Source organism: Euwallacea similis, chromosome 7 (genome assembly GCF_039881205.1).
Source record: "Euwallacea similis isolate ESF13 chromosome 7, ESF131.1, whole genome shotgun sequence".
Classification (NCBI taxonomy): domain Eukaryota; kingdom Metazoa; phylum Arthropoda; class Insecta; order Coleoptera; family Curculionidae; genus Euwallacea; species Euwallacea similis.
This window is the reverse complement of record NC_089615.1, coordinates 1032040-1047822: the sequence shown is the minus strand read 5'-3', so window position 1 is coordinate 1047822 and position 15783 is coordinate 1032040. Positions and strand designations below refer to the sequence as shown.

At 33.3% G+C, this 15783-nt stretch overlaps 6 protein-coding genes across 7 annotated transcripts in view; 3 read left to right on the top strand and 3 right to left on the bottom strand.

Annotated features, from left to right (window-relative positions):
• Positions 1 to 1719: 1719 nt before the first annotated feature.
• LOC136409918 (T-cell immunomodulatory protein) lies at positions 1720 to 5581 on the bottom strand. The gene is made up of 11 exons (XM_066391773.1): positions 5507 to 5581; positions 5206 to 5384; positions 4679 to 4855; positions 4419 to 4568; positions 4219 to 4356; positions 3924 to 4165; positions 3784 to 3868; positions 3562 to 3721; positions 3212 to 3483; positions 2865 to 3073; positions 1720 to 2178 (listed from the first exon to the last, which is right to left on the bottom strand). The coding sequence occupies exons 2-11, from the start codon at positions 5372 to 5374 to the stop codon at positions 1966 to 1968; spliced, it is 1815 nt and encodes a 604-aa protein (XP_066247870.1). The 5' UTR covers positions 5375 to 5384; positions 5507 to 5581; the 3' UTR covers positions 1720 to 1965.
• A 268-nt stretch (positions 5582 to 5849) lies between these two features.
• On the top strand, positions 5850 to 10389 carry LOC136409857 (E3 ubiquitin-protein ligase RNF10). Its single transcript, XM_066391669.1, has 13 exons — positions 5850 to 6235; positions 6412 to 6576; positions 6843 to 6917; positions 6979 to 7138; positions 7620 to 7710; positions 7770 to 7954; positions 8007 to 8464; positions 8516 to 8611; positions 8687 to 8842; positions 9025 to 9171; positions 9225 to 9391; positions 9673 to 9922; positions 9981 to 10389. Exons 1-13 carry the CDS (start codon positions 6157 to 6159, stop codon positions 10064 to 10066), a joined length of 2115 nt encoding a protein of 704 aa, XP_066247766.1. The 5' UTR covers positions 5850 to 6156; the 3' UTR covers positions 10067 to 10389.
• Positions 10367 to 14737, bottom strand: LOC136409871 (fatty acid-binding protein-like). Its single transcript, XM_066391701.1, has 5 exons — positions 14684 to 14737; positions 10943 to 11036; positions 10711 to 10883; positions 10548 to 10652; positions 10367 to 10485 (listed from the first exon to the last, which is right to left on the bottom strand). The coding sequence occupies exons 2-5, from the start codon at positions 11010 to 11012 to the stop codon at positions 10426 to 10428; spliced, it is 408 nt and encodes a 135-aa protein (XP_066247798.1). The 5' UTR covers positions 11013 to 11036; positions 14684 to 14737; the 3' UTR covers positions 10367 to 10425.
• LOC136409870 (synaptic plasticity regulator PANTS) lies at positions 11637 to 12466 on the top strand. The gene is made up of 3 exons (XM_066391700.1): positions 11637 to 11753; positions 11854 to 12018; positions 12074 to 12466. The coding sequence occupies exons 1-3, from the start codon at positions 11700 to 11702 to the stop codon at positions 12305 to 12307; spliced, it is 453 nt and encodes a 150-aa protein (XP_066247797.1). The 5' UTR covers positions 11637 to 11699; the 3' UTR covers positions 12308 to 12466.
• On the bottom strand, positions 12444 to 13877 carry IFT52 (intraflagellar transport 52). Its single transcript, XM_066391690.1, has one exon. The coding sequence runs from the start codon at positions 13740 to 13742 to the stop codon at positions 12498 to 12500; it is 1245 nt and encodes a 414-aa protein (XP_066247787.1). The 5' UTR covers positions 13743 to 13877; the 3' UTR covers positions 12444 to 12497.
• LOC136409850 (uncharacterized) overlaps positions 14193 to 15783 on the top strand; it is a 60943-nt gene continuing 59352 nt past the window's right edge. For both annotated transcript variants that reach the window (XM_066391661.1, XM_066391660.1), the window contains exon 1: positions 14193 to 14632. In XM_066391661.1, the coding sequence (XP_066247758.1) occupies positions 14463 to 14632 (170 nt within the window). In that variant the 5' untranslated portion in view covers positions 14193 to 14462. The remainder of the gene's footprint in view (positions 14633 to 15783) is intronic.

Below are 15783 nucleotides of genomic sequence, written 5' to 3'. Positions count from 1 at the left end.
CAATTCGGGGCCGTTCTAACGCTTCTATGTGCCAAATCGTGTCACTAATATCCAGCATTCGTGTCGTCTAAAAATACGGTTCTCGTATCGGAACCACCCACGATATCATATTTTGATACGTGGTTTCTGTTTTGCTCAAGTAAGCTTTCATTAATTTCGTGTTTTTATTATCTATTCGGTTTTCTAAATAATATAATGAGGGGGCGGGTTTCAACACGACAATGCAGGAAGCAGGGAACCGTCCTCAAATCTACACAACTTATTTGTAGCATTCCCACTGTTCCCAGACAATCGAGACAAATGTGCATGTGAATGACGAGATGTTCCAAATTAAAGATGGTCAAATTCGAACTTTTGGTTGTGGGTCAACGACATGGGAACCATCGCAGCGGTACGATGGTCCAGAAGCAAGATAGCAAAAGTAAAAATATTAAAAATAAAGACATCGACAACTAGCATTAGTCAATTTAAAACGGTTAAATTGATTTTGTACACTGGTGGGCAAAAAATTTAGGTCGCTCAAGAAAATGAAAAAAATAGAGTAAAATTAATCAGGGGGTCATTGGTCCAGTAAACGTGGAAGAATCTCTTTTTTCCTGATAAATACGTATAGGTGCCAAATAACTAATATACAGGGTGTTTCAGGCCACCTTTTAAGATGCCTTGATCATTCAGACACTGCTTCTTTTTTTTTTTAATAGAGAAACATCCCTTAAAAACTCTAAACCTAATTATGGCTAACTCCATATAGGGCTTTACTTACATACGAAAACACCCCATATTGCTTCAAACAAGGTCGTCGCAAGCTACATGGTAAAAAAAGCTAAGCGATAGGCATCGTCCCCACTCCGAAGTGTAAAGAGTTAAACTCTAGACAACAAAAAATCGATAGCCCCTAGTTTATATATTTGCATATCTAGGGTCAGCGATTGCCACAATAGCATTCAACATGCCACTGCCTCTCCTAAAACCCAGTGGTCATTCCTTAAAAATTAGCAGCTAAAAGCCATCAGACCGGACCATCAGTTATTTTTTATTGGCATTCCTGCCACGAAAGACTGTATCATTATGTTTTTCAATCGCACATCGTTATTTGGAAAAAATGCAAAATTATGTGACTGGATACAATTATTTTTGGTTTGATTATGTTCCCATGTTGGCTAGTTTTGAGTCCACTGGTTTTAACAAGACTGCACGAAATGCCTAAAAACTTGCCCCTTATATAACGATTTATGGCCTTATTACTATGTAAATGTAATTAATCCACCGGCATTAAAAATAGGTAGGCCAATTTATAAAAATAATCGCCGTATGTAAGTGTCTCAATATGTATAGAAAAACGATAAAAATAAATTCATAAAGAACGCTGAAGCATCCACAATGTAAATTCTAAACAGCATTTTACATAATTTAATGTTGAGAGTGTTATTAATGAACTGTAAAAATTCGCTATTTTTGTTTTAAAGCTTAAAATTAAATAGGTAGTTACGCATTCCTTATTTTCAGTTCTAGATAAGTGCGGAAGGTGAATTTGTGCCCGCTCACGTGCGGTAAAAAGTTTTATCTCATTCTTTGCATCCTGTTTTTTACTTATCATTTTGGAACTCTAAAGGAACAAACATAATAAAACACTATTGTCAGAAAAAAACACCTTGTCTAGTTCTCGTTGGATAGCAAAATGGGTTTTCGGAAATATACCTTTCTAATGAAACAAATAAATGCTTATTAACTATTATATTTATGTACATTAAAATTATCTATTTGATTTAAATAAATTGTTTAGGAATATTGTGTTATAATAATTCGCAAAACGAGATAAAAACATTAACGTTCTAATAAAAGGTCTAATTGTCAGCAAAAAATACTTAATTACCATGTAAGAATAATCATAAAACTACCTAGTCGCAACAAAAATATAACGAGAAAAATGTTAACTCCCTGCACGTGATATAGTTCTATGCTTAACTACATAGCATCAAAATGAAATCTGTGGCTCTCTGACATTCTCTCCTTTTTATCTTCTTGCCTCTCTTTCCAATGCAAAACCCCAATTATCACAGTGATCATGCCACAAACAGCAGTCAATGCAGCAACCGACATGAGGATTAGTTTACTGGGTGTGACAAATAATTGTGCTTTCCATTTCCATGGTTGAGGAACAGGCCAAGGAATTACGACCTACAAGGCAAATGAAATATATGAATTTCAACATTGACAAGAGTGTTAGTTATGGCACAATTTAATAAAAATATTTGTAAAAGAGTTCTCTTCAAGCTACTGTAGTTGTGTTCTTTTAATTACTTTCAAGAATAACCAGATACTGCAAACAACGTTGTAATCCTCAGGGCCATTTCCACTCCTTTTCCTTAAAGTTAAAGCAAGTAATGATTTTCAAAATTTCCCAATATGAAATACGAAAACTGCTTTCACCGTAACGTCCAGAGCAGTACATTCTTCTACTTGAAAGTTGTATTAGGTCTACATAATCGCACGAAACAACAATACGTAAATTATGTAGCAAATTTTAAAGCCCATCTTAACTTTAAATAGGAGTATAAATGCCACATTAAATAAACAATAAACATTAGATAACACCTTTAGGGCCACTAGGTTAGTATGCAGGCAAGTTTTCCTGAAAAGTAATTTCCATGAAACCACGAAACTAACTAATTCTGTTTTTAGTTCAACGTTTTCATGAAATTTATTCCCTTAGTAAACTTGCCAAGACTTCTATCTACTCACACTTAATGAAATGTTCTGCTCTATTATGCGGTTAAAATTACAAAAACCTATTGTAAAAAAAACAACTCTTAATGTCAATTGTATTTCAAAATGCTTCAAACATGGTGGCTTTATTCACTTACCATCTGAGAATTTGGTATGATTTGCGTCCAAAATTTCGAATAATTAGACAAACCCACTGTAACGGAATCCACAAAATTGGGCGTCCTTCCCAAACCGAATATGGTGTAAGGAAGATTTAAACTAAAATGGGCAGATTGCGGTAATTGTGCGGAAACACCGTGCCTCAAATTGCCTTCTTGTGTGGTGGTTTTATAAGAGATTGATGGGCCTAAAAAAATAACTAACATACCGAAACCCAAAAAATCTTGCAAATAACACACTTCTCTTGACTGGGCATTTAACAACCCACGTTTTACCTTTTTTTAACATACACGTAATATTACCTATGAATAAAGACAAAACTCACCAGGCAAATTCGTTCCATAGGTTCGCCTCTTTTTACCAACTCTACCATTAATCATTTGATTGTTTTTATTGGTTAAACCAGTCAAAACCATAACTTTTATAAAATTGGCATCGTAATCCAGACTATTTCTGAAAGCTCCTGCTTGATACTGCTTGCCATTGTAGGTAACAACAATGCAATCTAAAATACCGTCTTGGTAGAAATCGAAGAATGCTGCCATCGCGGTTCCATTCCGGAAAGGACTTAAAGCGTTCCATTTAATTGCATAAGACCTAATAGAAAAGAACTATGTACAACTAAATCCACACTTCTTGAAATAATCATAGCTTCAAACAAGAAACACATTGTACCTTTTAAATTTTCCACAACCAGTTGGACAAGCTACATTCTCCAATAAAAATGACTGTGGATGATCATCACCTTCTTGACTTAAAGTGGCTAGAATATCAGGGTAGCCATCCATGTTAAAATCTCCACTTCTCAAGGTAATTACATTGGTATATCGGCTTCCTTACATAAATAAAACAACTTAATTTCTATTAATTTAACAAGTCAAAAAACCAAATGCCAACCTTCTTTTAAATAAAACCGCCAGAAATTCCCAGAATCATCCTTAAAATTGACTTGAAGATCATTCCAATGCCCATCTGCATAACCCTATTTTTTTTTAAATTGTAGAGTATAGCAAAAATATATATTATAATCACCATACCATGAGAGCAGCTGCTTGACAGTTGCCATTCCTATCTTTTTCAGTACAAACTGGTGTAACTAAGTCCATGGTTCCTTTCAATTCCACATCAATAAATAAGGATTGACCAACGATTTTACTGTTTTCAGGATGTTTAATTGTGTCATTGTAAATAAATTTGGGTTCATGTTCTCTGCCAAGCCAAACCTCGAAGTGATTTGGGGTTGTAATGAAAAGATCTGCCATAAAGTCGTAATTAAGATCTAAATAAATTCATATTCAATGAATACAGCCAGATTATTTGTTCAAATATTGCCTAAAAATGCATGGGCATGAGGTCTATGCAATTCCTCCCTACTATGGTTATCTTCCATTGGAATTGTCTGTGGTGGTGTTCTATCTTTATTGAAAACCCAAAACATTCTACGCTTTTCTTTATCCTGTCCAAACAAGTCTAAAATCATCGAATTCCCTTAGTTAAGAATCAAATAATTAAATCTATCCTAGTTTCATTACCAATAATCATATTTTGATCATAATCCATAGCTAGTGGTTGTCCAATCATTTGGATGAGAGGCTTGTCTTCATCAGTGGTGCAATTTAATTGATCAGCACCACCCCACATTATGTAAACATTTGTTAGAGATATGTCTTCAGTATCCTCCTCTACAAATAAAAATCATATAAGAATGCTTGTGTCACCAGCAATTTCATGGAGTGATTCTTAGACTACCAAAATAAAAAACATCTAATAGATGTGCAAGAAGTTAACTTACCTGTTCTTTTAAAGGTTGTAGTAACCATGACATCCATCATAGCATCACCATCAAAATCTCCTGGAACCACACTGGTTATTAGGGAATTACTGAATGTGCATTTTAGACGATTTTTTGCTGGACGTAGAAGAGGTTCCTCCTCATGAGCTAGTAATATTTCCAAGGTTTTGCTGTTGTCTAAAATCAAATTTTAATATTTGAATACTGAGCTAAATACTTATGTAAATGGGTTAACTTCAAGATTTAAGAAAAGGGGATATTATCTGCTAACTAGTACAAGCTAGATGTTTGGACACATTGTAGAGATAAAAATAAAATGGCACTAAACCATATACCAAATCTTTTTTAATTGTAATTTCACCTATAAGAAAATAATTGAAAATTTTTAAAAATCTGAATATATTCCATGCACTAATAGGTGAAGGATTAGATGGACTAAGCACTCTTATACTCACTCAAGTCACGAGTATGAGACTTGAGACAATGCTGGAGCAGTTAAGGCTCAAATATAAGATTAAGTAGCTTACTTAATATCACAAATACATCCGTAAGTTCATCTGAATTGAAATCTCCGAATGCTGCTGGCATTCCATCAGTAAAGCCTCCAAAGGCTAAGTGAGTAATATCACTGCCATAAATATTCCATGGTAAGGTAAAAATAACAAAGAGGTACACTTCTTTCCACTTCACTTCCATGCTTATGGCTCTGTATAAACGTTTAAATTTAGAGGCATAACAGGACTAATTTCTAATCAAATAACCAATTCCGCTTTAAACTTTAAAATTAATAATAAAAAAATGCAAAACAGTATAAATATTTTTATTTACCATTAACTATGACATCGACTTGACAGTTGCCATGAAACCTCGCTAATCTAATTGGTAGCTGGTTTTCAACCAATCAGGTTGGCTGGTTGTCATCGCGGTGTGAAACCAATTAATTGAAAAGCCGCTGGAGGGGTCAATCCAATCTAAATCCATGTATCCGAAAAGGTCTAAAAGGACTGTCATGTCACTGTTACCGGCACGACATGTTTAACGCAGACCATGTTGCTACGTCATTTCCGCTGTTTTTTTACTAATTTTCTGATTCTAGTCTGTCGCAATTGAAACATTTTTCAACTTTTGCGCAAGATCGTTAAAGCGCAATCTCGGACACGAACTCCAACTCGAATTTTAATTCAATTTCCAATTCCGTCGCCATTAATTGCGGCGAGAGTGTTCTAACGTTTCCGGGAGATTTTCGTCGGGCCCGACGACAAGGGAGTTCGCTACTCCCGCACGTTTTTCCGCAGTTTTTATTAATTTTTATTGAAACGTTGAAACGTTTGAAAATTGTAGATAATTGAGATATTTTTCTCCTCTGTGTCAATAAACATGGCTTGTTAAGATGTCTACCTTCACAACTACTGTTCGCACTCCTTTTGGAGGAGCACTCAGCTTCCAAACAATTCCTGTAGTTTTTAAGACTGGACGAAATGGACGTGAAGAGCAACCGCAATGCATCAAGTACTTCCAGGGGGTCATCTGGTACTGACCACCTCAAAAAATATCTAGGTAAGAAAATGAAATTTGCAATTAATAAATGAAAAATTTCCTGCATAATCCTGTCCCAGGCGGAACTGTTTCTGCGCAGATACCCAATTTTTCAAGTGCAAAATATGCAAAATCTTAAAAACAGGATTAGATATATGCTGATAAATGCTTTCCTGAAATAGTTTTTGATTTTGTAGATGTTATTGCCAGTAAGCAAGGGGCGCGGGGTGCATCCAAGAAGCGTGAGCCCTCCTGTGGGTTGTCAAAACCAAATGAAGCCATTCATAACCCTCAACTTCAACCTCAACGCAATGGAAAGGCTACTGATAAATGTCCCAAACCTCGTGGTTTTTTCGACACTGGTAAACAATTTTTTTCAAAATAAGTTGTAAAAAAAATGCTTAAAAACTCTTCAACCACATCAGGCATCCTCCAGTATTTAAACTTAAAATTGTAATATGAGTTGTTGAAAACTTTGGAAAAAATGATTTTCAACTTAATTTCAACATTATTTGTAGCAAACATTCTTTGCAAAAAAATAAAAATATACATTTAATTTTTGTTCCCTGTGTCTGTTCTTGACATTTGATCATCTCTTATTAAAGAATTTCTATTTTATGCTTTTCAGGTGAAATATCTAGAGATGAGGAGGCCAGCCTAGAACACTTTGATGAGCCAGAATTGGGATCAGTTTTTTCACCAGGTAGTAACAGTAATGTTACAATTAGAACTGTAATTCAGATAGTACTTTTTATTGTTGACAGGCAGCAAAAAGCAAAGTCTGAATCATTTGTTGAATTTTTCTTTTGCCCCACGTGACAACCAGGCAAACTACCCATCCAACTGGGCAGAGAAGAACAAAAATGGGAAATGGTTGAGTACAAGAAAGCATAAGTACAATAAAGAGCAGTACTTGCAAGCTAAGTAGGTTCTTCAGATTAATTAGTAAAATAGCATGAGTTCAATACAAGGAAACTTTAGCTTACATAAAAAATGTCAAGGTTCCAAGCATATTTCACTCTTACTCAGTAGTTTAAAGCTCCAATATGTTAAAAAAATGAGTCAATAAGATAAAATAAACACTAGTATTCATAATGAGTCATAAAAATGCAAAGATTAACATCATAACTTCACAATATAAAGTAAATACTGTTAGCAATAAAACATATTGAGAATCAATTTTCATGAACAAATCTCAACGTAACTTACCAGTTTTCTAAGAAAAAATAGTCAATTATTAAGGTACTAAAATCTATACATCCACATCTTTTTACCTTTTCTGATTTGGAAAATATTATTGCTAAGTAATGCTATGCTATTTCTTTGTTTTTAACCTGTTGCCCATCTTATAAGGCTGCTATCATATCATGATTTTTCAGTAATATTATCAATGATATATTTTTAGTTGCCAATTTATTGTCAATGAGAAAGGTGACTATAAACAGTATATGTCTGATCCTGATGCCTTGGTTAATTGGAATTTAATAGAACAAATAGTAAGTACCTAGTAATATTAGGATTGTTGATGGTAATAATATGCTTAAATCTTGTATAGAATATCCAAGCTGAAGGTAAGCCTTCATGCCCCATTTGCTTGGATTCGCCTATTGCAGCAAAAATGACCAAATGTGGACATATTTATTGTTGGCCTTGCATGCTGCATTACCTGTCTCTATCTGACGATCAATGGCGTGATTGCCCCATTTGCTATGAGCCTTTGAGAAAAGATGATCTTAAGAGGCAAATTTACTTTTGTCATAATCATTACCAGGAATTATCAATTTTTTTCTAGTGTTGTTGTGGTTCTCCATAAAACGTTCAGTGTAAATGACAAACTCATTTTTAAACTAATGAAAAAACCAAAGGGTAGTTTAATTGCATATCCAGCCAATTCTGAACATCAAGTAGAAAACATTGTCTACAACATTTCTCATAAAACTGGCGCGAATGCCTCAATGAAGCTTTTGTCAGCCAATACTAACAATATTTTGGATATTATTGAAAGGGAAAGTAATGAATTGAGTAAATTTTTGGCTGAGAATTTGGATTCTCCAGAGACATGCTTCATAGAAGAAGCCATACAGCTATTAGAGGCCAGAAGGAGTGAAATCTTAAATAATCAACACGTTACAAAAACTGCGAACCGTATTTTAAATAAAGGGACAGCTGCTTCTTTTAAACATCAAAACAATTTGGGTTTGAGTAATGCGGCCAGTGCTCAGACTGTGAAGTTTCATTATTTCTACCAAGGTACTTAATCAGATCATACCAAAATAAAATGAAATAAATTTCTTTTTTTAGCCGAAGATGGACAGCACATGTACTTGCATGGAATTAATGCCAAGATGTTAGAGTACACTTATGGATCTTTAGAATTTGGTCCTCAAACTCTGCAAGGTACCTACATTAGATCTATATTTGACATAATAGAAACCTCAGTAATTTTAATTCTAACAAACTAATGATCTTCAGGTCGAATTGTTGAGAAAGAGGGGGGCTCAATGACGGATGAACTTCGTAGGAAATTACGATATTTAGATCATTTGCCTGTCACTTGCCAATTTGAAGTTGCTGAAATTGAACTACATCAACCTGTCATTACTAAAGACGCCGTGGATTACTTTAGAGGTATTAATATGTAATTTGAAGTTGATTTTTTTTCTCTGAATAACTTATCAAAACACACATTTGTCCTAGGGTACTTCATATTATATTGTTCAATATCACTGCTGCATTACATTTGCTACTATTTTGCATTGTAAAATAAATAACTGTTGCTGCTATATTCTATAATGAAATTATTTTTTTAGATCAAATTGAAGCTCGTAAAAAAAGAAGACAAAGAAGGGCTAACGAAGAACGTCGCCGTGAAAAGCAGATACAAGTTGAGGAAAACAGAAAAATTGGAAAATATGATGTTCCGGAGTTACACTTGGAAAGTCGTGATCAGTTCCCTGGTAAATAAGTTTAAAATAAGTTGTATTAATGTACTAACGTCTGCTTTATTTAGATGTAAAGGAGTCTCATATTATGTTCCCTGAATTTTCCGACTTGCGGCAACGTTCAGAATCGGAGTCAACTTTTATGACCCAAAGTGATAACAGTTCTTCACCAGATTTAAGTTCTTCATTTCCCAGCTTGTCTTTGGATAATCATTTTATGACTTCTTTTTCAAAGGTAAATATGAATGGTTGTTTCATTTGTCATTTCAGTCATTGCACTGATTTATTTTGATGAAGTTAAAATAGTTTAAGTTATTTTAACTTACATTCAGTGCTATATAGACAGGAAGGATAATTAACCATTATAAAATGTTGTTTTTATTATGGTCAGTCACCTTCTAACAGATTAATTTTATGAAATTGCAAATATTTCTCAGATATATTCTCAGTTATACTTTAACTGCATGAAAGTAATAATAAGATATTATCTATAGTTCCTTCTATTTTAATTTTCAGGTATTGACTAGTCAGAAACAACCAACGTGGCCAGCTCTGAGAAAGTCAAAATCAACTGGTCAATCATCATTTGCACCAATACGTCCCCTTAACGCTAACGATTCCAACATGGCGAATGACGCCAAAAAATGCGAAAACTCCGATCAAGAAGACTTTGGAGCTGTTCCAGAATATAAGCGAAACATTAGTGATATGATTGCTGTGGCTTTGCAAAAAGGATTAGAGTTGAATAATGGAAACCTACCAGAAGGTATATTAATATTTTATGTGATTGTTGTAAGGATTTATTTAGCAATATTTTATTGCAGAGGCCTCAATATCCGGTAAAAAGAAGAAAAAGAAAAACAAGCAAAAGCTTCTCTTCTCGACCCATATGGCCATTCCTGGAAACTAACTAGTTTCATGTTTTATCAAAAAAAGCATTATCTATGATGTGCGAAAATTTTAAATTAAATAGATTTTATTTAGTTCACATTACAATTATTTAGTTCTTGTATGTATTAACTTTGTTTTGGATTATATGTTGCCTCTGGTCACCGTTTAGTTTTATCTAATATTGGTACTTTTTATGTTCACGGTTTGCAATATATTCATTACAACATGAAGGTTTTTGTATTGCAACGTAAATAAAGTTTGTAAGACTAATATTCGTATAGGCATATAAGAAATACAATTTGTATGAATTAACATAATATACAGCAATACATTCTTTAATAAGTATATGCATTTCCATAATAATTGAAATTCCTTGGTTTAGGAAGATCGCTTAAAATATCGAATCGCTTCTTTCTGGCTCTTCTTGTCAAGATAAGTCTTAAATAACACGTAATATTCAATTTATCAATGGCGTTCAATAATTAAGTCAATTTACTTACAAGAGTCATTCCTTCGTCAGAAAAAACATAAGTTCTAGTTATGTGTGAATCCTGTGGGCCTTTACAAACTGTAATTAATTTATCTTCCTCAATAGTAGTAGTACACTGAAAAATAAATAATAAATAAACACGAATGATCCCGACGTAATTTATACGTAAGTACTTTTAAAGTATTTCCAGGCATTGTTTCTTCATATTGCTCTCCCAATTTAAACGTATAAGTAGAGGTTCTGAAAGTTGTAGACGTTGAGATTGTCCATAGATCATCATCGGTTTTAGAAATCTCTATTGTTGGGTTCGAAGCGCACATCATTTTCCTAGGTATATATGGAACTCCTATAACGGATAAAACATTTTCTATAGTTACCTACAAATAACATTAGTTTACTTCTCACCTAAAGCTTTAAAGTACTCATCTAAGCCTTCGCTTCTCTCGTGGGCGTATTTTCCAATTATTTTGAACATCTTGGCTATTAACTTTAGTAAGTTCTTTTAATAAGAAAAAAGAAAAAAGTTAAATGCGAAAATATTTTCGAACTTACGCAAAAATGCTATCTCATTACTATAATTATACAATCTCCGACTGCAGTAAACGAGTTACAATCCATTATCAAACGTTTAAGAGAGTATGTTGTGCTACAAATGTTTAATCTTATCTTTGAAGCCATAAGAACAATTATAATTTATTAATAACTTGTAACCATAAGTTTTATGAATGGAAAATGCCCTCTGAATATAATTAAAAGATGAAGAGCAAACTTGAATTCTTCCATATAATATTCAATGACGTCTTATATATATTGAGAATATTGCTGTTCGGCGAACAGCTAGAACTAAGGGTAGTATAATCAACCTCACTTGGAGGGTTTTTGCGGACTATTGATCTAACTCTGTTTTGATTATATGTAATTATACTCGCCATAAAGTGCAGAATTTTTTAGTTATTTTGAATCTTTCATCGATATTATAGCGTAACTGTTCTAGTTATGTTAGTCTCCGAAGCTCGGGTTCCCCTTACTCTGACAAGTGATATACATGAAGTAAATGGATTTGATTGACATCAACAGCTGACTTTTTCATTTTTCCTATAAAAATTATATAGAATTTTCTTATATTTGTTACTTAACAATTCATAAATTACGTTGAATTGTGATGACCGGCAATGATACAAATACAACACCAGTGCAAGTTAAAGACGAGTGGATGGTAGGCAAAAAGAGGTTTTCACCATTTTCATTGTCTTTTTCAAAACTACAAAAAGTAAAATATTGAAATGCCCATGAAATAGCTCTCTTATTAATTGCAGATAAGAGACTGTCTTGTATATGATGAGGAATATCGAGACTGCACTTCTATAAAAGCTCGTTTTAATCAGCTGTTCATATTTGGTAAAACTTTAGACTGCAGCCAGTGGAAAGAAGCCTCATTAAACTGTTACAAATGGGTTGATAACAATAACATAAAGGCAGCAGTGAGTTCTTCCATGCTGTTGATTTAATCAAATCTCAACAGAACACACATTGCAGAATGAGCTAATTGAAAGTGAAAAGCAGAGACGAAAAGAACGACTATTAGCCCATTATAGAAATGACGTGTGGACCAAAAGAACCTCCCCTCCAGAAAATTGGAATGCTCCTTTACCAGAATACCTTCAAAAGGAGTATGAAAATTCTTATCTGGATTTCAAGTCAAAGGAATTGAGGGGGGAAATTCCAGCAACATTTGATCCACATATAAGTAGCTTTTGTACAATTTTATGACCAAAGCTTATTATACTAGTGAGGTAGAAATTCAGTCATGTAAACTAATGTTGAGTGAATGTTAGTAAAATAAGATTAAAACATTCTGAAGACTGTTTCAAAAGGCAATTTATTACAAAAAAAACTGTTTAAAGTCACAGTAAAATAAGTACTTTGATCTCTGTCAATAATTATTTCAATATCAAAATGACTATTGAATATTATCAATACTTTTAAACTCTGCTATCTGCTTTCCAATATTAAACAAGGCATCCAGAACTGAACTTTCAGGGTCAGAGTTTAAAATTTTTATACACCTAGATATATAATTGATTATGTATGCCTCCAAGTCTTCCTCAGATGTCTTATCAGACATTACATATCTATTTGTAAACTGTGCCAATTTAGACATGGTAGAAGTAAATGCTTCATCTAAGTCAAATAGTTCCAGGCAAGGTGCTGGTAGCTCACGAAAACAAGGAGGAAATACTGCAGCTTGCAAAGCTGGGTAAGGAGCTTCAAATTTTGGGGTAATAATTTTGAGGAGCAAATGTTTCACATTTAAGGCATCATAAGCTTTGATGCTTTCAGGAACCAATAATGTGTTCATTGAGTAAACTTTATGCTCAAATAAATTGGAGTAATCTACTACTGAAGTGTTACTGACCACATCAGTTAAGCAAAGTTTAGGCTTCTCTGCCAACTCTGCAGTTTCAGGAACAATATTTCTGTCAGATATTTCAATGTCATCATGGTCTGTAGGCAAAAAATGTACTGATTCATCGCTAGTTAGAAATTTGAACAATATATCCCGAAAGGAATCATTTTTCTCTTGATCAAGATATTTGTCAGCAAACATATATCCTGACCCAATTGCCACAAGCTTGCCTCCAGTTTTTTCATTGTAAAAAACTGCTCCAAGAGGACAGTCAATTGGAAAAGTTGAAAACCCACTTTTGAAGCAAATAACACTTGGCCTCATGACTTTCATAGTGCAGCCATATGGATAAATCATCTTCATACCCTCCTTGTTTTTATATAATGTTGAGTTAATTTGGCTGTCTCCAATGTAACATTCCTTAGGGTGAAAATACTTATAGTAATGAGTTCTTATTAAACAGTCCACATTTGGAGTAATGCCAAAATTTTCAAGGAGAATGTTAATATTGCAAGGATCGTTTGGAGAGCCTTCCGTCAGAAGAATTAACAATTTACCCCCTTCTTGAACGTAGTTCTCCATCACCTTTAACTCGCTTTCTTCAAAAAACATTTGCGGTGCTGGCACGATGAACAAGTTACAGTTCTTCAATAAATCAGAAGTGATTTCATCTCTGTTTATCACCACTTTTGATGTAGACTTTAATTTTCTGTAAAAGCTTTTGTAGTTTTCGCTGACTTTGAACAAGTCTTGTTTGGAATTATTAAATATTGTTAAATTTTTATTAATTTCCTCCATATTCTCGAATTTCTGGAGTGATAGGGTGAATGGAAAAACTAGAATGAGGATTTTAAAATGTCTTTTAAATATGTTAAATGTTGATTGTGGGAATTGCTAGGCAACGGGTGAGATATTCTCAATGGTTAGTAGTCTTGACGCATACTTTGTGGTTTTAACATTAGTTAAAGTTACATGACATTGGTTAATGAGCGCGGGTCAAATATAAAGGACTCTAAAACTTATGGACTACTTTATTCTCGATCTCCTTATAGGGATAAGAAAGAATCATAAAGGAATCTGAGAGAGGAAACCAAATTAACCTTCGTCTGCGGGAAAAGGGAATTGGAAATATCAGAGTTATTGGCAACAGGGTTAAATGCCACGTTGCCAAGTTTGACGTATGACTAAGACATATGACGTGAAGTAAAACCACCCAAAAAAGGTTTGACAACTGAGTTCCTAGTAATCTCCTTTATTCATTACTCACTTTTTATTTACTTTATTGTTAAGTGGTGTTTAACTTTAACAATTCAGTATTGTTTGGTACTGTTTAGCCGAAATAAAGTCATTGTGTAAATGATTAAAAAACCTTCCTTACACCTCCCTCATACTAAAACCGTGTAAATTAAAACGTTTTGTCAGGATTACTGATTGTGTAATAATTAATACGATCGTGTGTTAATATTTTGTTAAAAAAGACTGTTCTGTGTTTTGCCTTTTGGATCTCCAAAGGCGACAATGGCAAACAAAGACGACTATTTGAACAATTATCGGAAATTCTTTGAGTATTTTGCACAAACCGTAAACCCAAATGATCAACTGCCTGTCAAGCTTGGTAGTTACAAAATCCTGAATCTAGAAGTGGTTGGTGGGATAATTGATTGGACCTCCCAGTATTTATCACAAAAGTAAGTATAGACACTCAATCAGTATTATAAACAACAATAACGTTTACATACCAAAAGTTTTTTGAGCGTTTGTTTACTACTTCCACAGATTGCACTGTTTACTTCTTGGGTGAATTCATAAACTTGTTTGAGCGCCTGCGCGTGTTATGTTTTTGTATTTTTCTAAACAATGTATTCGTTACACCGATCTTTTTCTTTTTGCATTATAATCATTTTTATCAATTTAATATACAAGGTTGTACACTAAGCGCGCATCGGATGATTGCGGCCTTATTTATAGTTTTTTTCGAAAATTCTTTTCACAGTACGACCTTATAAAGTACGTTTTAAAAATATTTTCGTTTACACAGGGTTTGTCAAAAAATGATACAACAAAAAATGTTGTTTTTTAAATGCAACACCCTAATTATTATTGCATTTTTGGATTCTGTGTTCAATTCTAATACAAGTTTATTAACATGTTAATATTCTCTTTCTTAGAATTAATAGTTTTCAAGATAAATGCAATTGAATATTGAAAGTGACAGTTACAGATGTTTACAGAATTGTAAATTGTTAACAAACACAAAGATATTTGGGAACTCTTTTTTGTTACAATACAATAGAAGGTCCGCATTTTAATATGGTATTAAGCTTTACTTAACACTTTTCATAGGATGTCCACAAAAATAAAGCTAAATTGAACATAAAAAAATGCTTAAAACTTAAAAATTTCAAATGGAACTCTACTATTATTTTGATGTATTATGAAACTACATCGACAAAGAACCCATGTTCACATTTAATTACTTTACTAAAGTTGCATAGTTTTCGTGTAATTTTGTTTTAAAAGTTTATACATGGGCGGCACATCCTTGATTCTAATTTATAATGTGAATATGATAGACATAACTATGGAAACAGACAAATAGAGATAATAAGACAAAAAGACATAAAAAAATTAACATTTTTCGGACACTTTCCTGAAACAGTAATAATGAAAATACAGTGTGTTAGTTGTATTTAAATAATAAAAATATCTTTATTTCTGTGAGATTGCTGGAGATATTTCAAGAAAAAGTTTTAAAGGGGCTGATAGTTACAGGCAAAAAAATTATGTCAGGTACACAAGTCACACACATACCAGCAGGTCATTGAATGTTTTTGAGGAA